The sequence below is a fragment of the Mercenaria mercenaria genome, chromosome 1, assembly GCF_021730395.1.
Source record: "Mercenaria mercenaria strain notata chromosome 1, MADL_Memer_1, whole genome shotgun sequence".
NCBI classification, from domain to species: Eukaryota; Metazoa; Mollusca; class Bivalvia; order Venerida; family Veneridae; genus Mercenaria; species Mercenaria mercenaria.
Genome location: NC_069361.1, coordinates 34,021,742 through 34,049,372, shown reverse-complemented (window position 1 = coordinate 34,049,372; position 27,631 = coordinate 34,021,742). Strand labels below are relative to the sequence as shown.

Below are 27,631 nucleotides of genomic sequence, written 5' to 3'. Positions count from 1 at the left end.
TATAAGTATTTCTCTTTTATTACATTAGAATAAAAAGTCATTATCTTATAAAAATAGATCCTATTGCTTAATACCACTTTCAAATTTATAGTCATGGTGTAGTAAACTATATCATGGGCATATTTAAGGCAGACACCAAATGTCTAATTTTACTTGTGGTATCTGCAGATGCTCATGACGTAATTACCTTCTTTAGATACAGCTGAACACCTCTCACTTAGCATTGATAGCTTGAGTATTTTGCCACCTGAAGCAAATTGGTAGTGTTATTGTGACTTTACTAAGATGTTAAACAATCTAAGCAGTTCAATATGGTGTTCCTTTTTTGTTATCTTTCCATTTTCATCATTTGTTAAGTTTACATGTGACCTGTATGAAAAAAGTTTGAATGTATATATCAAATGTTATTTAAAGATTTTATAATGATTTCCTTTGGAGCTAGTCTAGGATGCCATAAACAAAATGTGATCATAGTGGATAATGGATCATCTGTCCCCCTGCTGATCAATGAGCAGAAATATCTGGTAAGAAATATCAAAAAGCAAAGGTTTTGTTTCATTTTAGTGTTTATTTCCATTAAAATCTTTCTGTAGATCTTGCTGCAATTGTTCTCATAGTTCCATAAACCTTTGATGGTGGGCTCCCTGAAATTAAAATTTATTTTTGTTACATTACAATGTTAACAAAAATAGTTCCATAAACTTTTTTGTTAACTAAATAGTTCCATAAACCTTTTATGTTGGGCTCTTTAAAATTATAGTTTATTTTTGTTACATTACGAGGTTAACACTAAACATGGGTTAACTAAATAGTTCCATAAGCTTTTTGTGATGGGCTCCCTGAAAATGTCGAGCAACAAGCAAACCGTTGAAATCATTGATCCTCTGGTCAAATACACGTCGCATGTTTGGAAACATTTTGGTTTGAGTTGACAGTTCTAAGTTTTTGACATTTGAATCCAAAGCTCTTTAAGCTTACATGTTGACTCAATGTTTTTTTTTTTTTTTACTTCTGAACAATATTATTTCACAGTGTTTTGAGTACCCAAGTATCAAGAACAATATAATTAGCTGTACACATTCAAAACGTAATTTATCCATGAAAAACTGTATCTTATGACTTAATACTGTAAAACATAGGGAGATGGCACTTATTATTATACACAGAGAGAAAGTGATTCATTACAGACTCATACAAGTCTCTCTAGTGTATATGAAAATAAAATTTTGACCCTTGAACATATTCACATGTTATCCTCATTTACTTATAAAGCGTAAATTACCGTATAGCGGGTTATTTCTACGGGGGTAATATTTCTGCGTTTCTGCGGTCTCTCGGTAGAATCGCAAAAATATTTCCAGCAGAATATTCATCCAGCAAAAATTTAAAACGCAAAATAATTTTGCATTTTTTCATCAACGTTGTTTCACGATACGTTACTCGAGGTAATCTGAAGTTCACAATGGCATGGTCTAGTTATTTGAAATTACCGTCGTCATCAAACAACTACTGATAATGGTATAATTAGATGTGATGGTCAATCAAATCCTAACTGTTAATCCCTCAGAAAACGTTTCTTTTTGTTTGTTTGTTTGATTTTTTTGTGAATGTAATAACATCTTCCGAACTATGTAACCTTTATACTTGTGTAACCGTTATGCCGATATACCGTAGTTTGCAGTTGTACTGTGTACAATTGTTGTTTGACTTATATTTGTTCAATTCAAAGTTATTATATCCTACAATGTATTCATTAAGAGGAAAGCTACTTAACAGCAGTTGCCGGTAATTTAGTTTATTGTTTTCATATGCTATAATTCTCACGACGTCTGATCATGCGGGGAACTATCTCCTCCTTGGCATCGAAAACGCAGAAATTGCACTTTCTTTTATGTGAAAACGCAGAAATTAAACACGCAGAAATTACTTTCACAACTTTTGGGACCAAAACGCAGAATATTTTGACCGCAGAAATAACCCGCTATACGGTAACTGTGAGAACTAGAACTATCACTAAAGGTGATGAATGCTACCCCCCGCATGCACTGACACAGTACATTGCAATTTGACGCACACAAGATTGCATAATTATGTGGACTGTAAGTATATAGACTGTATGTATACAGTATAGTAACAAAAAACAAAGTACCATAACTATGCAGAATATTTATCTAAAAGAACGTAACATGCACCATGCACAACTAGGGTTGGTACTGATCACTTGTGTGAAGTTTCATTAAATTGTGTGCAAGTGTTCAGAAGATTAGGCGCGCACAAGACTGCATATGCAGACTGTATGTACATAGTATGTTAACAAGAAACAAAGTCCCATAACTCTGCAATTTTTGTCGTTGAAAGAACCTAACATACCCCATGCGCAACTACTGTTGTTACTGATCACTTGTGTGAAGTTTCATAAAATTGTGTCAAGGGATAAGGAGAGATGGTGCACACAAGATTGTGTCTATGTATATAGTATAGTAACAAAAAACAAAGTCCCATAACTCTGCAAAAATTTTTCTGAAAGAACCTAACATGCCCCATGCACAACTACTGTTGTTACTGATCACTTGTGTGAAGTTTCATTAAATTGTGTCGAGGGGATGAGGAGAGATGGTGCACACAAGATTGTGTCTATGTATATAGTATAGTAACAAAAAACAAAGTCCTGTAACTCTGCAATTTTTTTTTCTGAAAGAACCTAACATGCCCCATGCACAACTACTGTTGTTACTGATCACTTGTGTGAAGTTTCATTAAATTGTGTCAAGGGGACGAGAAGAGATGGTGCGCACAAGATTGTGTCTATGTATATAGTATAGTAACAAAAAACAAAGTCCTGTAACTCTGCAATTTTTCTTTCTGAAAGAATCTAACATGCCCCATGCACAAATACTGTTGTTACTGATCACTTGTGTGAAGTTTCATTAAATTGTGTCAAGGGGATGAGAAGCGATGGTGCGCACAAGATTGTGTCTATGTATATAGTCAGGCTGGTAACATTGCCCTATCGGGCTTAAGACATAAAAAGTAATATTTCATGAAAACTAATGATGCTATTTTTTTCAAACTTGGTCCATTTATTAAGCATAACAAATTATACAAATTAGAATAAAAATAACTTGGTTGCCTTCAGTTTTGGTAGAATTATTTCCCCTTTTCAGATTTTTATGACGCATAATCTTTGAAGTCCAAAAAATATGTTCTAATGCTAAGTTTAAAACAAAAACAGGGTTCAATGGCTTCCTAATACTCTAAATTATTGCGCTAGTACATGAATTTTTACATTTTACTCTGCTTTCACTTACAACATCATAGAGAAATGTTAGTTTAAAAAAAAGTGCTCATACATCTGCACTAGAAACGAAGTATTAATCCTAAATATATAGAATAAGGGTATTGGCGCACAAGTTTGGAGCAATAGAAAGCCTTTGAACCTTTTCTGTTTTAAACATTGCATTAAAAACATAACTATTTTGGACTTCAAAAATTATGCATCATAAAAATCTGAAAAAGGGAAGTAATTCTAACAAAACTGAAGGCAACAAAGTTACTTCTATCTTGATAAGCATCATATGTTATGCTTAATAAATGAACCAAGTTTGAAAGAAATATCTTTATTATTTTTCAAGAAATATCACTTTTTATGTCGTAAGCCCGATCGGGCAATGTTACCAGCCTGATAGTATAGTAACAAAAAACAAAGTCCTGTAACTCTGCAATTTTTTTTTCTGAAAGAACCTAACATGCCCCATGCACAACTACTGTTGTTACTGATCACTTGTGTGAAGTTTCATTAAATTGTGTCAAGGGGATGAGGAGAGATAGTGCGCACAAGATTGTGTCTATGTATGCAGTATAGTAACAAAAAACAAAGTCCTGTAACTCTGCAATTTTTTTTCTGAAAGAACCTAACATGCCCCATGCACAACTACTGTTGTTACTGATCACTTGTGTGAAGTTTCATTAAATTGTGTCAAGGGGATGAGAAGAGATGGTGCGCACAAGATTGTGTCTATGTATGCAGTATAGTAACAAAAAACAAAGTCCTGTAACTCTGCAATTTTTTTTCTGAAAGAACCTAACATGCCCCATGCACAACTACTGTTGTTACTGATCACTTGTGTGAAGTTTCATTAAATTGTGTCAAGGGGATGAGAAGAGATGGTGCGCACAAAATTGTGTCTATGGACGGACAGACAGACTATTATTATTATTATATACCACATTTATATAGAACTCTTTTCATATAAAATACGTTCAAAAGTGCTTTACATAAAAACATTTATATAAATAAATTAAAAATGTTCAATAAAAAATGGCAATTGAACTATTATAGAAGAAATTAAAATTACATTACGGTAATAAGATACCAAGCATTTTAAATTGAAGGTTGGCAGATCAAAACATGAAACAAAAATACAATATCATAAAACATTAACTGACCTATCAAAGACACAGGTCAGAGCAGAATAGAACAGAAGATATCTTACATTTTGAACAGACAGAATTAAACGGCATGATGTCTGCGAAATGCATCACAGCATGCAAACCGTCCCGGATAATTGGGTCAATCCCCACCTAAATGGTCCGGAGAACATCCATGATACATCCCACAGACAACCTGAAACCAGTATACCCACCCTTACAACTTTGTTGTCGGGGGGTACAATAAAAGGTACTTGACAAAAAAGTAAATTTTTCTAAACTTTAAACAAAAGTGATCAAACATGACTAACATTTACCAGGAAAATCAGAATGTCACTTAAATACTCACATAATTATGTTTTGCACTTACCTAAAATTAAATTGCATATTGCTGTTCTTGCCACCTTTATGTTTTGGAAAGACCCCAGGATGTGTACAGTACTACAAAAGAACAGAAAATACATTTGTGATTCATCCACTTAAAACAAGGTCATTTTACAGTGTTTAATTCATAAACATAAGAACAACTGCTGTTCTAAGTTGCTCACCTGACCATGACAGTTTGACTTTGAAAATATGCACAACACATTGAATCTTGAATGGTGACAACTGTGTATAGTATAAAGTAAACGCCATAAAAAGGGGCTAAGAAAAAAACTGGGCGAGGACTTTATAAATTTATTATAATGCTATAGACCACTTTTGATGAAGATCCATCACATGATTCAAATGAAGAAGTCGTTTGAAGGTACATGTATTTATTTTTTGTAGTGCTATAAAGTTCTTAAAGAGGCCAAGCACCCCCATTTACAGAATTTTTCAAGAGAACCTTAAAATGACAATACAAACCAAGTTTGATAAAGAGCGATCAAGCATTTCATGTGAACATGTCATTTAAATTTATTTCTTGTTTTGGCTCTAGGGGTATTTAAAAGGAACCAAATGTCCACATTTGAACAAAATTGGGAGAGGACTTTATACTTATATTACAGACCAAGCTAGATGAATCAAATGATACATGTGAATAAGTTGTTCAAAGAAATTTCTATCTTCTGCTCTGGCAGACCATAAAAGGGGCTGAGTGTCCTTAACTTAAAAGGTCTGAGATGACGTCATCAGGATGCTACAGACCAAGTTTGATGACGATCCATCAAGTGGTTTATGAGAAAAAGTCATTTGAAGGTACTACGTTTAGCTCTAGCAGCACTATAAGGGGCCGAGTGTGCCCCCATTTTAACAAACTGGTACAGGACCTTATAATAATGCTACAGATCAAGTGGTTCATGTGGTTCATGAGAAAAAGTTGTTGAAAGGTTTTTCTATTTTTAGCCCTAGTGGCTCCTAAAAGGGGTCAAGCGAATCAATCTGAACAAAACTGAACTTGTACTTTTGCAGGATGCTACAGACCAAGTTTGGTGTATTACTGAGCAGGGTTGTGCTTAATTATTTTATAAAATCATTAATTAATTACAATTATTTTGACAATCTTATCAGTTAAATTACAATTAATTACTTAGTTTTTGGGACAAATAATTAATTAATTAATTAATTACAATTATTCAGGACAAGTTATTAATTATAATTAATTTTCATCAAAATTAATCACGCCTTAAAATTTCCACTGGTATCTTTCGGCAAAATAAAACATTTTCAATGCAGCCAAGTTTATGATGTGCCTAAGCAAACAAGACTAATAATGTGTTTCCTACAAGTTAGCCTCTGTACTATACGAAGTGATACTACTGTATTCATTCAGAAATCACTCTTCAGTTATATAAAATTATTTTATATTGGTAAACAGTACTGGACAAAAACTTGTTTCCCTGCTATTTTTTCAATAGATTCAACAGATGGCAAGAGCGAATTACTATCAAGATACAAAAAATGTACTGTTACATTATTTTATCAATACAATATTTTCTAAAGAAAAATAATGCAAATGACAGCTTTTAATGTAGCAACCACAATTAAAGTTATTACAGACCAGAAATTTACTGTAAGTGATGAAAGAATACAAAAGGTGTTGCCACCTTGTTATTTACAGCACAATAGGTATAAACTATGATTGCTTTGCAGTGTGAAATTTCACCTGAGCACTAACAGATGAGGCACAATAATTAAGAATAATTAGATTTAACTGAAAATAATTGGTCAAATCTGAGTCAGTAATTAATTAATTACAATTGTTTTGACTTTTGTCTCAATTTCTAATTACTTTCAATTATTTCAAATTTGTTAATTAATTATAATTAATTAAATTATAATTATAACTAGAGGTGTTTGGGAGAAAAGCGCATGTATCCCACGATTGTAGGACATTTGCCCCCCAGGACATTTGCCCCCCGATGAAAAAATGAACTGCTGGACATTTGCCCCCCAGTTGAAATGGCAGATAGGACATTTGCCCCCCCATTGCTTATTTTTGGAATGAAGATTTGCCCCCCCAATATTTTTGTCCTATATGCCAGTATATATAACTGTATTTTTGGTTGTTTTATTATCAAAATTGCCCTAAAAGGCAATTTTCAGTAAAAAAAAAAAAGTGTTTTATTGATAATAATTTGATATATATGTTAATTACTTTCAGGTGTTAAGGTAAATAATAGCCTGTTATTCAGTAATAAAAGTGCTCATAACAGTGTTATAATTTCTTAATTAGTGCAATGTTTTTAACACTCAAACTTGTTAATTTGGCAATTATCTACTACAAAATTGTATAAAACAAAGCCATTGTCCCCTAAAATATGACAAATGTCTTGTATCAAGTTCCCAAAAAATCACTGGAGGACAAAACTATTGGGGGGCAGATGTCCATTTCAGAAATAAGCACTGGGGGGCAAATGTCCTATCTACCATTTCAACTGGGGGGCAAATGTCCAGCAGTCCACTTTTTCATGTGGGGGCAAATGTCCTGGGGGGCAAATGTCCGGATCCCGTATCCCACAACTGCCTAATCATCTGAATAGTAAGTCTGTCTTTGTATACTGTTTGTAGCCTATTGGTACTCACATGTTGGAGTAACCAGTCTACAATGCTGTATCAGTTGTGTTGGTAATTATGTTCAAGGGCCATAATTCTGAAGTGCCTGGGATGATTTGGCTAGTTATCGAACTTGGCCGAGGACTAATGGTCAAACACATTTTGTTCAAGTTTGGTGAGGATCGGATGAGAAATGTTCAACTTAGAGTGCGGGCAAGATTTGTGACAGACAGACAGACACACAGACAGGAGTAAATCAATAAAATAATTAGGCACAAGCCTGTTACTGAGCAGTTGTTTCAGAGAAGAAAATGTTTATGTAAAATTATAGATTATAGACGATAGACGTCAGACCATACATGTACATCCATCTAATAGCTCATCCTGAACTTTCAGCTCAGGTGAATCATATTCAAGAACAAACTTTCCTTAACCTGATTTGTATAATTAATGTATTTACTTACTCAAATGTTTTTAATATAACTCCAGTCTACAAGCTGATCCAATTTAATATGAGAACACCTGTTTCAATTTTTTAAAAAAAATCTATCAAGCTGCATAAAGAATTAACATGAAGTTTATTAATGTGAGATTGTTTAACAAAATGTATAGTCATGCAGGTTTTTTTTTTACCAGGAGAAGGGGCCCAGGCCTGTGATTTTGGAAAAAAAATAACTCGGTATTTGGACAAAGGGGAATAAAAAACCTCATGTAAAGTCAATTTTGGGGAAAACTGCATTAAAAGAAATTTTCTGAGGGGAAAGGGCCTATTAACGGCCCCTATTATGAAGGAAAAAAAAAACCTTGTCATGTCAAATTGAGGCACAGGCAAGCACTTTGGTAGATCTGCCAACCTTCGTTAAGTCAAATGGATACCTTCATCACAGGAAAGAATTCTGCATCCAAAGTCACGGTAGTGAGGGGCAAGTGATTCCAAGTGACCTTATCTATATAGCCAGAAGAGGCACTTATTATACAGTAAATCATCATTGCTTTGATCAATTCCATACCTGTCTGCTAACACAATCCGACATCTGGTGACATTCTCTATGGTAAATTTTGTTTTACCATTTTTACCAGCTATACGGCCAATGGCTCTTGACAAGTGATCGCCCTTCAAAGGTTTTACTGAAAAATAACATAATCAATGGTTAACGTTCTCATAATATTTAAACAAGAGGACCATGATGGTCCTTAATCGCTCATCTGTCCCCACAATACCCAGTTTTGAACTGAGTATGACATCGTTTTTTCTATTATTTGACATAGTGACCTAGTTTTTGAGCTCATGTGACCCAGTTTTGAACCTGACCTAGATATCATCAAGATAAAAATTCTGACCAATTTTCACGAAGATCCATTGAAAAATATGGCCTCTAGTGAGGTCACAAGGTTTTTCTATTATTTGACCTAATGACCTAGTTTTTGAAAGCACGTGACCCAGTTTTAAACTTGACCTAGATATCATCAAGGTGAAAATTCTCAAAATTTTCATGAAGATCTCATGAAAAATATGGCCTATAGAGAGGGCACAAGGTTTTTCTATTATTTGACCTAATGACCTTGTTTTTGAACGCACGCGACCCAGTTTCGAACTTTGTCTAGATATCATCAAGGTGAACATTCAGACCAATTTTCATGAAGATCCATTGAAAAATATGGCCTCTAGAGAGGTCAAAAGGTTTTTCTATTTTTAGATCTACTGACCTAGTTTTTGACCGCAGTTGACCCAGTTTTAAACTTCAACTAGATATCTTCAAGATGAACATTCAGACCAACTTTCATATAGATCCCATGAAAAATATGGCCTCTAAAGAGGTCACAAGGTTTTTTTATTACTTAACCTACTGACCTAGTTTTTGAAGGCACATGACCCAGTTTCGAACTTGACCTATATATCATCAAGTTGAACATTCTGATCAATTTTCATGAAGATCCATGCAAAAGTATGGCCTCTAGAGAGGTCACAAGGTTTTTCTATTTTTAGATCTACTAACATAGTTTTGGACCGCAGTTGACCCAGTTTCAAACTTGACCTAGATATCATCAAGATGGACATTCAGACCAATTTTCATACAGATCCCATGAAAAATATGGCCTCTAGAGAGGTCACAAGGTTTTTTATTATTTGACCTACTGACCTAGTTTTTCTCGGCACGTGACCCAGTTTCAAACTTGACCTAGATATCATCAAGGTGAACATTCTGACTAACTTTCATGAAGATCCATTGAAAAGTATGGCCTCTAGAGAGGTCACAAGGTTTTTCTATTTTTAGACCTACTGACCTAGTTTTGGACCGCACGTGACCCAGTTTCGAACTTGATCTAGATATCATCAAGATGAACATTCAGACCAGCTTTCATAAAGATCCCATGAAAAATATAGCCTCTAGAGATGTCACAAGGTTTTCTTATTATTTGACCTAATGACCTAGTTTCTGATGGCATGTGACCCAGTTTCAAACTTGACCTAGATATCATCAAGTTGAACATTCTGACTAACTTTCATGAAGATCCATTGAAAAGTATGGCCTCTAGAGAGGTCACAAGGTTTTTCTATTTTTAGACCTACTGACCTAGTTTTGGACTGCAGGTGACCCAGTTTCGAATTTGACCTAGATATCATCAAGATGAACATTCTGACCATCTTTCATAAAGATCCCATGAAAAATGTGACCTCTAGAGTGATCACAAGCAAAAGTTTACGCACGGACGCTGCGCGATCACAAAAGCTCACCTTGTCACAAAGTGACATGTGAGCTAAAAATAGATAGAAAACTCAAAAATGTTTACCTTATCCACAAATATTTGTATTGCAATACAACTATGGGGAAATTAGGGTAGACTAGAAAATGCTTTTGTAAAAAAGCGCATGTCTCCCCTCCCCAAATGCAAAGTCCTATAGGCAAGAAGTCAATAGGGGTCAGGAGCGAAAGTCAAAGAGACACTAATGGTTGGCTGCAATAGGGATCATCTACTTGGCATGTCCAGTCATCCCGCTAAATTTCAACACTCTTGGCCTAGTGGTTCTCAAGCCACTTTTCAGGCTCCTGTGACCTTGACCTTTGATCAAGTGACCTCAAAATAAATAGGGGTCATCTACTCTGCATGTCCAATCATCCTATAAAGTTTCAACATTGTAGGTCAAGTGGTTCTCAAGTTATTTCCAAAAAATGATTTTACATGAACAGGCCACTGTGACCTTGACCTTTAATAGACTGACCCCAAAATCAATAGGGGTCATCTACTCTGCATGTTCAATCATCCTATGAAGTTTCAACATTCTGGGTCAAGTGGTTCTCAAGTTATTGATCGGAACTGGTTATCAATGTTCAGGCCCCTGTGACCTTGACCTTTAACGGAGTGACCCCAAAAACAATAGGGGTCATTTACTCTGCATGAACAATCATCCTATGATGTTTCAACATTCTGGGTCGAGAGGTTCTCAAGTTATTGATTGGAAATGATTTTCCATGTTCAGGCCCCTGTGGCCTTGACCTTTAACAGAGTGACCCTAAAATCGTTAGGGGTCATCTACTCTGCATGACCAATCATCCTATGAAGTTTCATCATTCTGGGTCAAGTGGTTCTAAAGTTACTGACCGGAAATGGTTTTCAATGTTCGGGCCCCTGTGACCTTGACCTTTCACAGAGTGACCCCAAAATCGATAGGGGTCATCTACTTTGCATGTACAATCATCCTATGAAGTTTCAACATTCTGGGTCAAGTGGTTCTCTAGTTATTGATCGGAAATGGTTTTCCATGTTCAGGCCCCTGTGACCTTGACCTTTGATGGAGTGACCCCAAAATCAATAGGGGTCAATTACTCTTTATGACCAATCATCCTATGAAGTTTCAACATTCTGGGTCAAGTGGTTCTCTAGTTATTGATTGGAAATGGTTTTCAATGTTCAGGCCCCTGTGACCTTGACCTTTGACGGAGTGACACCAAAATCAATAGGGGTCATCTACTCTTCATGACCAATCATTCTATGAAGTTTCAACATTCGGGGTCAAGTGGTTCTCTTGTTATTGATCGGAAATGGTTTTCAATGTTCAGGCCCGTGACCTTGACCTTTGACGGAGTGACCCCAAAATCAATAGGGGTCATCTACTCTTCATGACCAATCATCCTATGAAGTTTCAACATTCTGGGTCAAGTGGTTCTCTTTTTATTGCTCGGAAATGGTTTTCAATGTTCAGGCCCCTGTGACCTTGACCTTTGACAGAGTGACCCCAAAAACAATAGGGGTCGTCTACTCCAGCAGCCCTACAACCCTATGAAGTTTCAAGGTTCTAGGTCAAATGGTTCTCCAGTTATTGCTCGGAAATGAAGTGTGACGTACGGACGGACGGACGGACAGGGCAAAAACAATATGTCTCCTGGGGGAGACATAAATATATGTAAGGCAGCTGGCTGGCTCAGTACTGACTACACATTTTTTTCATCCTGTGACATTCATGTAAATCTATTAATGAATAACAAAACAGTACACATGATTAACTCCAATTGGGAATGAAGAAATTGCAAGATTGATCCAAAGTAAATCGATAAATAATCAAAATGCACTATGCATAGATATTCTTCCTGCACCTCTTACTCAAAAAAGACAGCTGCATGTTACTCACTGAGAAGTAATCTAGGAACATAGACTAATGCCTCTCTATCAATAAAATACTTTTTTGTTTAGAACAGAGTATGTTACTGACACAATTTCGGTCATATGGTGACTTCTTCAGTTTTTGATGTGGAAGAAGGTGCAACATGCCCATCTAGGCATTGTTTAACTATTAATTCAGGCACGGGTTGGAGCCTGGGTAGAACCATTAAGCTTCTGTTTGTCATCTGAATGGCTTCCTCACATGAAGATTTCTACAATTCCACATTTAAGAGGAGCAATTAATTTAAGTCAGTGGGTTTAAGCACTCTGCCACAGAGGCATCTCAGCAAAATACTAGTAAATGCAACTACAAAACAAGTAAAGAAAACAATACATACCATCTGTGATTTTAAAAGATTCTAAATAAAGGTCATCTAATCTGACAAGTGCCAGAGAATCCTGAAAAGATAAAGACAAACTGAGACTAAAAATACCGGAAAATATCAGTACTAGCAATGCATTCACCTGGAAACAAGTGGAAATGTGTCCACTGGAAACAGACCAGGTATGTGTCATCGGGAAAGAACTAGAGATGTGTGCAATGGAAACAACTAGAGATATACGTCCACAGGAAACCTTCTATAGATATGTCCACTTGAAACAGCTTGAAAATGTGTTGAAGCAATGTGTTTAATGAAACAATTAGTACAAGGTGTCTACTCAAAGCAACCTGATATGTATCCTCTGGAAACAAAACAACAAGCAATATGTTGACTGAACACAACTAGAAATGTGTTGCCTGGAAACATCTAGCAATGAGTTAACTGGAAACAATAAGAAATTTGTCCAAAAAATCTAGTAGTGCGTCTAGTGGAAAATCTAACAATGTTTCCAGTACTGGCAGTGCGTCCACAGGATACAGGTGCTTGGTTTATGACATGTCAGGAAAATAACACAGGGTAATATCTTTGAAATTTCATAAAATTTCTAAAGATATAATATTATCAGAACACAACTATACAGTTTAAAATATCTTACTTGAAAATTATCAGTCTAGAAGAGTTCTTCATTATTTCTCAAATTTCCACAAACATTTATATTGGATGAAATCATCTTTATTATTAGCTGGAGTTTAAGACAATAAAGCATTAACTCCTTGAAGAGGCAAATGCAAGTACAACAAGAGCTGTCGGAGGACAGCAACGCTCGACTTTTCAACAGCCTTGTCAATTGAATGAATACTAAAGTTGAAAAAGAGGCATAATTTTGTAAAAATGCAAAACAGGGAAATAAAACCGTTATGGAACCCATACAGTGCTTATTAGCTCATGACAGTGGACAAGTGTGTGAAGTTTCAATCCATTTCCATTAGCGGGTACTGAGATACCAGCTCACATACAAAAACTTAACCAAAAACTGCTAAGTCGAAAAAGGGGCATAATTCTAAAAAAATGCAAAGCAGAGTTATGGGACCTGCATAGTGCATGTCAGATCATGACAGTGAACAAGTGTGTGAAGTTTCAATCCATTCCCATGAGTGGGTACTGATAAACCAGCTTACATACAAAACCTTAACCAAAAATTTCTAAGTCGAAAAAGGGGCATAATTTTGTAAAAAAAACAAAATAGAGTTATGAAACCTGTGCAATGTAAGTCAGTTTATCACAGTGAATAAGTGTGTGAAGTTTCAATCCATTCCCACAAGTGGTTACTTAGACACCAGATTACATACAAAAACTAACCAAATCGGGATGCAGACACCGACACACGGGCGAGTCCAATAGCTCTACCTATTCTTTGAATAGCCCAGCTAAAAACTAATTTTTACTATATTTATAAATATTCTCACTTGCAAGAGACTATTCTGCTAGGTTAGCTTAACAGGTAGAGTAACAGACATTTAATACAGAGGTTGTTGGACTGAAGTTGTAAATACTGGTTTGGAATCTATAAACTGTTAGGTCAACTAACCACAGTATATACCTAAAATACTGTCACTGTAACAATACAGCCACCCCCACTTAACTGAATTGGGAGGGCACAAATCTAAGGATCTGGACTTTGAACCCTGGGAAAGGTGTATATATATATGCTCCTTCCTGTTTTGACAAGAAGACATTGTGCCTGAACTCATTCATCTTCAACCTCAGTCTCATATAAAACTAGAAAATGCTTTTGCAAAAAAGCGCATGTCTCCCCCAATGCAAAGTCCTATAGGCAAGAAGTCAATAGGGGTCAGGAGCGAAAGTCAAAGAGACACTGATGGTTGGCTGCAATAGGGATCATCTACTTGGCATGTCCAGTCATCCCGCTAAATTTCAACACTCTTGGCCTAGTGGTTCTCCAGTCACTGTTCAGGCTCCTGTGACCTTGACCTTTGATCAAGTGACCTCAAAATAAATAGGGGTCATCTACTCTGCATGTTCAATCATCCTATTAAGTTTCAACATTGTAGGTCAAATGGTTCTCAAGTTATTTCCAAAAAATGATTTTACATGAACAGGCCACTGTGACCTTGACCTTTAACAGACTGACCCCAAAATCAATAGGGGTCATCTACTCTGCATGTTCAATCATCCTATGAAGTTTCAAACATTCTGGGTCAAGTGGTTCTCAAGTTATTGATCAGAACTGGTTATCAATGTTCAGGCCCCTGTGACCTTGACCTTTAACGGAGTGGCCCCAAAAAAACAATAGGGGTCATTTACTCTGCATGAACAATCATCCTATGAAGTTTCAACATTCTGGGTCTAGAGGTTCTCAAGTTATTGATTGGAAATGGTTTTCCATGTTCAGGCCCCTGTGGCCTTGACCTTTAACAGAGTGACCCTAAAATCGTTAGGGGTCATCTACTCTGCATGACCAATCATCCTATGAAGTTTCATCATTCTGGGTCAAGTGGTTCTCAAGTTACTGACCGGAAATGGTTTTCAATGTTCGGGCCCCTGTGACCTTGACCTTTCACAGAGTGACCCCATAATCGTTAGGGGTCATCTACTCTGCATGACCAATCATCCTATTAAGTTTCAACATTCTGGGTCACGTGATTCACAAGTTATTGACCGGAAATGGTTTTCAATGTTCAGGCCCCTGTGACCTTGACCTTTAATGGAGTGACCCCAAAATCGATAGGGGTCATCTACTTTGCATGTACAATCATCCTATGAAGTTTCAACATCCTGGGTCAAGTGGTTCTCTAGTTATTGATCGGAAATGGTTTTCCATGTTCAGGCCCCTGTGACCTTGACCTTTGACGGAGTGACCCCAAAATCAATAGGGGTCATCTACTCTTCATGACCAATCATCCTATGAAGTTTCAACATTCTGGGTCAAGTGGTTCTCTAGTTATTGATCGGAAATGGTTTTCAATGTTCAGGCCCCTGTGACCTTGACCTTTGACGGAGTGACCCAAAATCAAAAGGGTCATCTACTCTTCATGACCAATCATCCTATGAAGTTTCAACATTCTGGGTCAAGTGGTTCTCTAGTTATTGATCGGAAATGGTTTTCAATGTTCAGGCCCCTGTGACCTTGACCTTGACAGAGTGACCCCAAAATCAATAGGGGTCATCTACTCTTCATGACCAATCATCCTATGAAGTTTCAACATTCTGGGTCAAATGGTTCTCTAGTTATAGATCGGAAATGGTTTTCAATGTTCAGGCCCCTGTGACCTTGACCTTTGACGGAGTGACCCCAAAAACAATAGGGGTCGTCTACTCCAGCAGCCCTACAACCCTATGAAGTTTGAAGGTTCTAGGTCAAATGGTTCTCCAGTTATTGCTCGGAAATGAAGTGTGACGTACGGACGGAAGGACGGACGGACAGGGCAAAAACAATATGTCTCCTGGGGGAGACATAATTATGTACATTGTAGAAGTTGAAAGTTACTTTTGGAGAACAGAATCCAAGAACACTGGTTAGACTAGAAAATGCTTTTGTAAAAAAGCGCATGTCTCCCCCAATGCAAAGTCCTATAGGCAAGAAGTCAATAGGGGTCAGGAGCGAAAGTCGAAGAGACACTGATGGTTGGCTACAATAGGGATCACCTACTTGGCATGTCCAGTCATCCCGCTAAATTTCAACACTCTTGGCCTAGTGGTTCTCAAGTCACTGTTCAGGCTCCTGTGACCTTGACCTTTGATCAAGTGACCTCAAAATAAATAGGGGTCATCTACTCTGCATGTCCAATCATCCTATTAAGTTTCAACATTGTAGGGCAAGTGGTTCTCAAGTTATTTCCAAAAAATGATTTTACATGAACAGGCCACTGTGACCTTGACCTTTAATAGACTGACCCCAAAATCAGTAGGGGTCATCTACTCTGCATGTTCAATCATCCTATGAAGTTCCAACATTCTGGGTCAAGTGGTTCTCAAGTTATTGATCGGAACTGGTTATCAATGTTCAGGCCTCTGTGACCTTGACCTTTAACGGAGTGACCCCAAAACAATAGGGGTCATTTACTCTGCATGAACAATCATCCTATGGAGTTTCAACATTCTGGGTTGAGAGGTTCTCAAGTTATTGATTGGAAATGGTTTTCCATGTTCAGGCCCCTATGACCTTGACCTTTAACAGAGTGACCCTCACCCTAAAATCGTTAGGGGTCATCTACTCTGCATGACCAATCATCCTATGAAGGTTCAACATTCTGGGTCAAGTGGTTCTCAAGTTACTGACCGGAAATGGTTTTCAATGTTCAGGCCCCTGTGACCTTGACCTTTCACAGAGTGACCCCAAAATTGTTAGGGGTCATCTACTCTGCATGACCAATCATCCTATTAAGTTTCAATATTCTGGGTCAAGTGGTTCTCAAGTTACTGACCGGTAACGGTTTTCAATCTTCAGGCCCCTGTGACCTTGACCTTTAATGGAGTGACCCCAAAATTGATAGGGGTCATCTACTTTGCATGCATAATCATCCTATGAAGTTTCAACATTCTGGGTCAAGTGGATCTCTAGTTACTGATCGGAAATGGTTTTCAATCTTAGGCCCCTGTGAACTTGACCTTTGATGGAGTGACCCCAAAATCAATAGGGGTCATCTACTCTTCATGACCAATCATCCTATGAAGTTTCAACATTCAGGGTCAAGTGGTTCTCTAGTTATTGATCGGAAATGGTTTTCAATGTTCAGGCCCCTGTGACCTTGACCTTTGACGGAGTGACCCCAAAATCAATAGGGGTCATCTACTCTTCATGATCAATCATCCTATGAAGTTTCAACATTCTGGGTCAAGTGGTTCTCTAGTTATTGATCGGAAATGGTTTTCAATGTTCAGGCCCCTGTGACCTTGACCTTTGATGGAGTGACCCCAAAAACAATAGGGGTCGTCTACTCCAGCAGCCCTACGAAGTTTGAAGGTTCTAGGTCAAATGGTTCTCCAGTTATTGCTCGGAAATGAAGTGTGACGTACGGACGGACAGACGGACGGACGGAAGGACGGACAGGGCAAAAAACAATATGTCTCCTGGGGAGACATAATTAACTGCCCACCATTACATAAACTGAAATATTGTTGAGAAACAGTGCTAAACCTATAACAAACAAAGGAACAAAACGGTGTATTATTTAACAAAAAAAAACTCAACTAAAAAGTACAACTTACATCAACTTCAAAGCCAAGTGTAAATGCTTTTACAAAGTCAGCAGCTTTTTGTAATGCTCCAATATCTTTAGTGTCTTTACATGTCTGTAATAAACAATGATGAATATTATCATTTTAATTTAACAGTGCTTCAAATTTCTCAGTAATTTTAATTTTATACAGCAAATGCTATATACCTAACATGTCATAGTTCACACTGTCAGAAAAGCATTTTTTCAAGTGATTAAAAAGCATTTCTTTCCCAAATGTTTAAAAGGCTTGTCTTTTAAAGTTCTGAATACCTTAAATATGTCAGATTGATCAAAGGGAGGTAATCTGTACTGTACAGTATTCAAAATTCTAAGCAAATATCCCCTGTTAAATCTAAAATGTTGCAAGTCTTAACTCTGATAAAGAGCTCTGGTAAGACAGGAGCTCAACTCCCATTCCATATATATTAGATAACTTACTATAAATAGTAACAGAACTGCACAGGACAAAGTCATGTAGCTCATGTTGGTGATTGGACTGCCTCGGACATGAACTCATTGTTTAACAAAATTTTATTGTTGTAGCATTAAAACGTTTTTCAGTGGCCATATTGCATATCATTTAAAAGATAGAGTACATGTACTTGCTATTGTGTTTATATGTACAATAAAAAACTCAAATGGCAATGGCGCATCTTACGTGGTTACTAGCACTCCTAAGCCTACAATGTACATCAGCACTCAGGCTATGCCCCTCCTGTGCAAACTTAAGTTGAGTAATGCTTAAGTTATAACCACTAAAGGCATGCCATAGCCATTTAATCAATGTAAATTATTACATACCTACTGCATAATTCATAACAAAATCATTCAAAACAGACTTTTTACGGAATCTGTGTTAATAACCAATATCATGCATACCAACCGTTTATTGGCATGCCATGTAATGCGTCAAAAAGTTAAGGCTATATTTATGTATATGCATGTACTAAACAACTTATTAAATGGCAATGATGTATCTACTGCGTTTATTGTCACACCTAATCCTATATTAGAACTTTGGCTACACTTTGCTTGTCCTGATAAACATGTAAGACAAGCAGTACTTCTGTCCTTTACAAAGTGTGTAACACTGACAGGTATGTGTAGGAAATTTAACTGTTGCTAAAACGTAATAATGAAAAGTAATGTGCATTTTAATTTAAGAAATAAATGGGGTTATATTTATCTCCCTTTGTAAAATGAAAAGTTACGTTTCTTTAAACATCCAATGGAATTAATTTAATAAAACAAACCTTTATTTCTACATTTCTTGACTTAAGGTTAAACCGGATCTGTAAATGAAGGTGTTCTACCACTGGTGTGAAAATTTTCATCCAGTTTTCTTTTAGAGGTCCATATCTATTTTGGGGTACTGGAACCTTTCTAAATTCTGTTTTTCCACCCTAAAATGAATATCAAAACTCCAGATATTATATATATATATACAAGTTACCAGCTCAAATATTAATCTAAACAATAATATATATTTCAATCATGCCACTTTCAACAAAGAAATCAGTGTTGCATACAATGTGCCTAGCCATCCGGTAACCGGACGCCTAGCCTGCGTTCTAGCCGTCCGGTTACTGGATGGCTAGCAAATCCTCTGGGGATTTTCTAGCCATCCGGTAATTGGTTTCTTAATGAAAAAGTAATGATTTTATATTATATATTAAATATAACAAAATCATAGATATTCTGATAGGCAGTGATACTAATTAAAGATCGACTGTTATCTTCAACCGAGATCAAACAGTGAACAACAAAATTGACATGAGGTGCCACGCTAATTGCCGATAATTACTGGCCATTAATCGGCATTTAAGAAGCAGCAGACTTTGAAGATGTTTTTTCTCCTTTTTTAATCTGTTTTGCAGTTTGCTTTAATTGCTGACCTATCTAATTGTTGTTTGTTATGATTCGGTCGGTCGTCGTCTGCATACCGATACTGCATACATGCCTCGGGCAAATACACAGCACCTGTGTATAGTCGGTGCGTGTCATAACTTCGTATCGATTGACAATTATCTGGGATGGTATTTTGACAGATGATTGATGGGCAGTTCGTTTAGAAATACTTAATTAATGGTCAAAGGGGCGGTGCTAAAAGGACAAAGGGGCGCTGAAGAAAGGCAAAAGGGCGGCGATTTCAGGCAGAAGGGTGGCGCTAAAAATGGGCAGGGTGCTGCGCCCTGCTATTCCGCTGTAGAAAAATCCCGAATATAGTTTTAAATGTTATTTACTTAAGATATCAATGTTTATCTGATTTTCCCGTTGATATTCTATTTTTAGAAATGATAAAACATTGATCGCCAAACGTCCATGTTATGTAAAAATGTTGTTTTGTAAAAAGTGATGTTTTCTCTAACGGCCAAAACTTATATTGTTAAAACACAAATTTATATACTTTTTTGAAGAATGGAAAGCTTATAAAACAAGCAATTCATTAATTACTTTTGACTATTATTTCGAAATAAAATGGATTAATTATGCAGCGGGGTCCGATGCAGGGGTGTGGAAATCCCAATATTTTTCACTTGTCGGAAGTTGTCCACGCACAAATGAGACTTAAAAATCTACTTGTCCGCAGTCAAAACTTACTTACCCGGATTTTCAACATTTTAGCATGCAAAAAATTCTTTATTTTGGACAATAATCTACAAGTAGTAACAAAAGCAAAAATAATAAAGTGTAACACTGTAGCTGTTTCAAAAAATAAGCTTTCGACACTTTAGCTTGTGTTCGTCCGCGAGACCGTCGAACATTTAACAGAAATACGTAAAAGACTGCCTATCATGCCATGCGAAGCCATGTGAGAAAGCATGAAAAATTCTGACTGTTAGAAAACATGAAACTTCCTGACTAATACTAGCGAGCTTTTTGTGCTTTGACTGTTGACTTCCATTTTTGTTGGCAGACGAAGTTGTAACAACGATTTTTGTTCAAAACCTTGTGCTAATTGTTTAGGTTTCCGGTTTCTATTCGCCGAGTCACACAAAATTTTGTTTGCAGATAAGTATTGATATCTTTTAGTAAAAAACATTAAAACTATATAAAATCAAATACTTACGGTATTCATTAGGAAATCTATTTATACCGGACGGCTAGAAAATACCTTGAAATCGGACGGCTAGAACACAGACACTTGGGGGTCAGCACCCCTCCCCTTCAATGCCGCCCCTGACAACCTTCAGTCAATACATTTTTGTTTTTTAAAACAAACTGGGCACATGTCTTGATCATCCAACGACTTCTGTTACCATTTCAACATGTTTGAAAAATTCCCATACTCTATCAATGCTCAAAAAAACTAAAGACAACTTACTTCGCAATGTAAACACGATTTTCTTGTCCAAGGAATAGGAGAATAGATCCCAGCTTGATCAAATTTACTACGCAGAGCCGGGACACAGACGATATCGTTAGCGGTTAAAATAAAAATACTTGCTTAGAAAGTCAACAGCCGCGATGGTTGAGATAGTACAGACGCTGGGTTTGAAAGAACTTTTTTAGGCAGGGCCACGGGTTCGCTCCGCGCTTCGGGCATTCCTTTTTTTTTCTAATATAATATTTTCATTTTCTTTTTAAACAATATATTCTCAAGATATAAAAAAAATACCTAAAAAAAGAAAAAAAAAGATCGCCCATAGCGCGGAGCGATCCCGCGGCCCTGCCCAAAACTAAGCTCAAAGAACCAGCGTCTGTACTCTCTCGGCCACCGTGGCAGTTGACATCTTAGGCGAGTATTTTTATTTTAACCACTAACGATATTGTCTGTGTCCCGGCTCTATGTAGTAAATTTGACATCAAGCTGGGATCTATTCTCCTATTCCTTGGACAAGCTAGTTTGTGCTGAAAATGCTCGGAGTAAGTTGTCTTTAGTTTTTCTGAGCATTGATAGCATATGGGAGATTTTTTAAACATATTGAAATGGTAACAGAAGTTGTTGTATGATCGAGACATGTGCTCAGTTTGATTTAAAAAGCGAAAATATATTGGTTGAAGGTTGGCAGGGGCGGATTGGGAGGGGGACAGGTTCTGACCCCCAAGTGTCTGTTGGCTAGAATGCAGCCTAGACGTCCAGTTACCGGACGGCTAGACAATTTCTAAAAAAATAATTAATAATTTTTCAAATGAAGTGGACGGAACATAATTTATGCATTTTTAGATTCCATTACTTTAAGTTTGTCTCCACTTATAGGAGGGAAGTTAGGTCTTTTGTTTGCAGATGGCTGACTTTCATCAATGTCCATTTCATTTTTTGTTTCACTTGTTGATCCAGAATCTGTTTGCATAACTTGTGACTGATCCGAGTGATCAAGTTTTCTTTTTCTGGATTTTGTCTTTTTTGATCTCACTGGCACAAAGTCCGTTTCATTATTTTCTGTTGCTAGTTCTATATTATCTTTCGACATTGTTCTTTTTGCTTAGACACTATTTTGGAAAGAGATCTATAAAATATTTCATGACAAGATGAAATTTCACGTGTTTTTGTTGATCCGGAAGTTAAAAAGGCTAGTCTATTGTGAAATGTGTGTGAACAGCAATTATTATCGTTATATTGTACAATGATGTTATTATTAAATATCACCTGTAAATTGTTAGAAAACATATCTTTCTGATTTGGAATCAATAAAATGATTTTTAGAAAATATTTTTGACATCTTTTCAGCTCATAACGTATAAGAGACAAACCTGGCATAGCCAAGGAGCAAAATGTAATCGTCCAACTACCTTTAGTGCTATTACCTGTTACTTACCGTATCGTACCGGTATGCTGGATTAAATCACACAGTTTCACAGAACCTTGGTAACTTTTTTTATCACTACAGGTCCTTTGATATAGTTATAGAATCGTGTACTCAAAATCTACAGAAGAGATAAAAAAGATACTTACACGGATTCGCTGAATCGGACTGACAGTATTTTAATATATTTTGTTTGCATAAACATTATAAGTTAAGTACTATGCCAATGCAGAAAAGGGTCCATTTTTCATAATTTATTTTAGTTTTAGGGTGAGTTAAGATATTCTTTATTCAGAACCATGTATAACGCTTTATGGAAGTTTTACCACTAAAATCTTAAATTTAGGTTAGAGGATGCAGTTTTCAGACAAGTATTTGACATTCCCATGGGAACAAATTGTGCCCTTATCTCAGATTTGTTTTTATATCTTTATGTACGAGATTTTATAGTGACCTTTCTCCGATATGCAAGCAGACATTATTAATGCCTTTAAAAATACTTCACGCTATCTGAATGATATTCTTTATGGATTATCTCTCAGTTAGTGGATACTATTTATCACTGGGACTTTATCTTTGAGATGCACATAATCTCTGTATTCTTATTATTTTTAACAGCTATCCCTGACAAAGCGCCTGCTAGTTATAATCGATAACGATTGTTAAGCAGTATAACATAGACATAGAGTTCCAGTTAAATAAAACTAACAATTCGGATACCAGTGCTTCGTTTCGAGATTTATATTATTTTATATTCAATTCGGTTTGACGGAGTGTAAATTCATGTTATGGAATTTATTGAACGTAATCAACAGATTGCAAATAAGCTTCTTCAGCAAGGCTACTGTTATTACAAATTATGTAAACGCTTAATTCGCTTATTTTTACTTTTGGTTTCAGCAATTTCTGCAGGAAGGTATATCAAAACCCTAATTTAAAGGGGAATGCGGTTTACAAACTTCGTAAGATTTTAGGTCATGGCAATTTTCCAGTTGCATTTAGCAATAAGGTAAGATTGATTTTGAGTCGGCAAGACAATTAAAAGTAACATAAGCTCTGATGAGCTTTTTTAACCGACTATATAACAAGTGTAGATTAACAAAAGTAAATAGGCTACAAATAAGAAAGGATAATTTATAACATAAAATCTATGAGAAACATGTTAATCCTACTCAAATTAGACTTGAAATGACCTGATTAGCATCTCTTTCATAGAGTAATTAAATAATCTTTATTTGAAGGGCAAATAAGAATTACAGATTTATATATTATAGTTAAAAATATTAAAGTTTAAGAAATAAACATATAAACAATCATATAAGCTCTATCATTAGACTTCTCAACAGACAGGCAGGGTTGCTTAGCATAAAAGTAATGCACATTCAAGGCAAATGTTATAAAACGTTTTATTAAAAGAGGCTATTGCCCAACTGTTTAGAGATACAACGCATGTTTACTTTTCAGCCCTTTTACAGTTGGACACTACACTTTTCCCTTTGATTGTGTCTGACGGAACAGGCGGAGGACACTATGGTAGGCAGTTTTTAAATCACAACGGGACTGAGCTATTTTGATTTCTGTCTTCTGGCCTGTTTCGCCCGGCCCTTAAAGGTGTTTCCCTTGTTGCTCTGTATTATGCAAAGGCATTGTGTACACGCGCGCACGTTTTTGGTTCTTATGGATTGCTTCTTATGTAATTTTGTAAGAGCGTTTTTGTGTTTGTGTTTTACATAACAAGCCTACTGTTGCAATTGCGTATGTTAGGAATTAACCTGGCAGAGATAATTTTTATTTACACTGGCCTGTGATTTTGGAACACGGTGGGGGTACGAATGAAATTAGGCGCACCATACACTGGTTTAAACTCTCCAGTGGTGCTTTTGCCACTGATCTTTCCAAGGCGGTGACCCTCTGTTATTTGTTCGTCCCCGTGTGTGAGTGTGTGTATTGGTTGTGTGCACGTCCGCCTGTTTGGGCTGCAGTTTAGGGAGGCTTCATATTTGGAACGAGGCTTTCCCTTTAGATATAACTTATATCCAAATATTCTGATATTTACATAATTATCTACCTTGATAGTTACTTTTGAGATGCTTAAAGCATGGCCACATTTTCAAAAATTGAATGTTCTTCATGTTGAAGTCAAGCAAGAACTCAATAACATCTTTTTTCAAACTGTCTCGACTTTTTTCAAATTAAAAGTATAATCAGTATTGACTTTTACTTTTCCTAAAAGTTAGCGCCTATCAAAATCTTGTGTTTAAAAGCTATAAAGCAAAAACATCAAATACCAGCCACTTATTTCGGTATGAAAGAGTTACCGGAATAATACTGGACATGCTTCAGCTCTAGGTTTCCATGTTTGACACTGCCCAGTGAAAATTTTAAGTCACATCAACGCCATCTACAACTGAGGCAACATAAAACTCAACTTAATCCATTATCAGTGGTCAAGAAACTAATTTATATAATTATCTTTTATGGGTGAAATAATGAAATGGATAATCGGCATTCTTTCCCGACAATGACAACAGAACCTCTATATATCCGAATATACCTGATCCGAATATAAGCTTAATGAGGGGTAGTCACGTTTCTTTTAACGCGGGAAAATTTCCATTAATACCATTATTTCTTTTGCATATTTCATAAATATATGCGTCGCAAAAGTCTTCTTATGTTAACTTTTCCAAATGCATAGATGAGGCGTTTTTAATCTCCTTAAGCGTAAGTGTGCCATTATGAGTGTAACAAACAAATATTTAAAAATTCTTATGAACACCACATGAAAAGTTAAATCAAAGCCTTGAGATGTCAGGTGGTTGCGGGTTTTGCTAGATTAAATTTATTTTCGTTTTAAATGCCAGTCTATAAATATACATGTATAAGAAACAAATAGTAATGTGCCTCATATCTAAGATAAACTCTGCCTGACCTTACATGAACAGCTGGAAGTCAGTGATGTAAACATGGGCTGGAATACCTAATCATTGACAGATCTTATATAATCTAAATGGTCATTGTGAATGGATAGAGGATGAATAAGAATTGCTTGATCATTGATAACTCATCCGCATTTTTTGTGAATGGGACTACTTTGTGTAGCACATGAACATCCTTTGGATGTGATTTGGAATCAAATAAAGATGCTACATAATTGTCAGAAATACACGTAACTTTGGTAGCGGGATAAACCCGCAACCAAAAATGACATCTGTAACTTGGAGATAAACTCACCGATTGCAGGAAATACAACCAACATATTGATGACATGACTAAAAAGCTTCAAAGGTGCAAGGGTACCTAAAGCGGTTTCTTTAAACAATTTCTAAGACATGATCGAACGAAAAGAGCATATCAGTCCTCGTAACGACCTTAGCTATACATAGAATACATATAGTTTAATTATTTGGAATCCTCAACAACACACCCAAATTTAACAAATTGAAGTGCAAAGATATGCAGCAGGGTTAGTTCTGACCAAACCATTTATGATTACCAAAATCCAGGCAGTGCCCCATCCGGGACTTACTAGTTAAAATGGCCAACACTAGCCTAACGAAAAACTTTATGCATACCGTCACTTCCTGAGGCTGTGGTGTTAGTTCCAACGTCGGGCCTCTTCAAGACAGCTGTTCTACAAAGGGCACTCGTATGTTTTAAACGTTATGTATAGTGTATAAACATGTTGGATTTTTCAATTCGATTCTTACAAACAGGTGTCAGGAAGCGTCCGACAGTGCACACACTGCATCAAAATTTTAACCATCCTCGATCATGATGTCTGCCCAGAGGATTTATAGAAGTCGAAGTATTTGAAGGATACATCCCTTCGTTGTTGCAATATAAGATACAAGAATTTTTCGGATACAGAGATTAACAAAGATAAAGAAGCTAAAAGGAAAGACATTTAATAAGCATGTGTTTAAGCGTATTAAAACATATAAATAATTTAAAATATTACGAAATTTACATTAAACTGCAAGTATCTATGGAAATGTTAAATGCGTACATAAGACAATTACAAATAAAATACAGTAAATTTGGTTTTCGTGAGAAAAAAAGAAATATTTCTAATAATAAATAATTAGAATAACACCATGTGCATATAAACCAAGGACAGTGTAAAAACACTTAAGCAGGCATATTGTACAATTTAACATTTCAAGAATTATAATTTGAATATGGACCTTATGGCAGTAAAACGGAAACAAACAAAACACAACACAAATTCCAAAATAATCAGACCACCCGACACTTACCGACTTTTGCACGTCTAGTATGTCCAACTAGTCTCAAAATATATTTCTGTATTTCAAAAAAAAGCACAAAGGGCATAAATGATATGTATTGTTGCGTGTGTTGCATTGCATACTCTAAAGCTTTGTGTAAGCTTTTTGTTTTCATACTGTCATGTTCTGCGGCCTTATATATTTATTTCATTTTACTTTTTAAATCCATCTATTGTTAATTATTTTGTTGTGTGTCGAATCTTCTCTGCTTGTAAAATCTACAGCTGAATGTTGATTCCTTTTTACTCTTGCTTCACGTTAATTGCATCTAAATGTTATATCGTGTTTTGATTTGCCTTTCTCGGGGTCATTTTGTCATGTCTGTACTAGATTTGAATGTCAAGTATTTTATATGTTTAGCATTTTCGGTTCTAAAGTGCTTATTTGTTAACAGTTCTATTAAAATTGTGCTAATATGATAGTTCCTAAAGTTGATTCTTAATGTATAATTCTGGATTCCTATCTTGTCTTCCAATGAATGATAACTGAATTACTTTAAGAAAAAATATACTGATCAGATCATTTCAAATCTGATTTGATTGATATTCTGATATTTTTAGCTATGTCATCTTTGCCCCTTAATCCCGGGCACCTCGTAACTATATTTTCTTTAAAGTAGATTTAAACCACAGTAACTGTTGGTAGGATATGCATGTTTGTCATAGAATTTACACTGTAAACTATCATTTCTTATCTGTTGCCACATTATATTTTGTTAACATGCACTTGTCATATAGTCGGTTACAACAAGTATCGTATTTAAATCTTATCTTATGTTATCATCTTTTACCTTGTCCTATCTCATCTTACAAACAAGCATTTAACGTTAAGGAAAGACACTCAAATTATAAAATTACAGATTACATAATATGTAAGCAATATAAGTAGTGACATATATCATTTACACATTGCAAGAAGCTATCAAAAACAGAATAATCCACACTGTACTGATGAACACAATA

At 36.1% G+C, this 27,631-nt stretch overlaps 1 protein-coding gene across 1 annotated transcript; it reads right to left on the bottom strand.

The window, feature by feature from the left end:
• LOC123542184 (RNA-binding protein PNO1-like) lies at positions 1-22,152 on the bottom strand. Its single transcript, XM_045327887.2, has 7 exons — positions 21,811-22,152; positions 18,886-19,035; positions 17,622-17,705; positions 12,408-12,468; positions 8,418-8,535; positions 4,799-4,869; positions 1-644 (listed from the first exon to the last, which is right to left on the bottom strand). The coding sequence occupies exons 1-7, from the start codon at positions 22,045-22,047 to the stop codon at positions 577-579; spliced, it is 789 nt and encodes a 262-aa protein (XP_045183822.2). The 5' UTR covers positions 22,048-22,152; the 3' UTR covers positions 1-576.
• Positions 22,153-27,631: the final 5,479 nt, after the last annotated feature.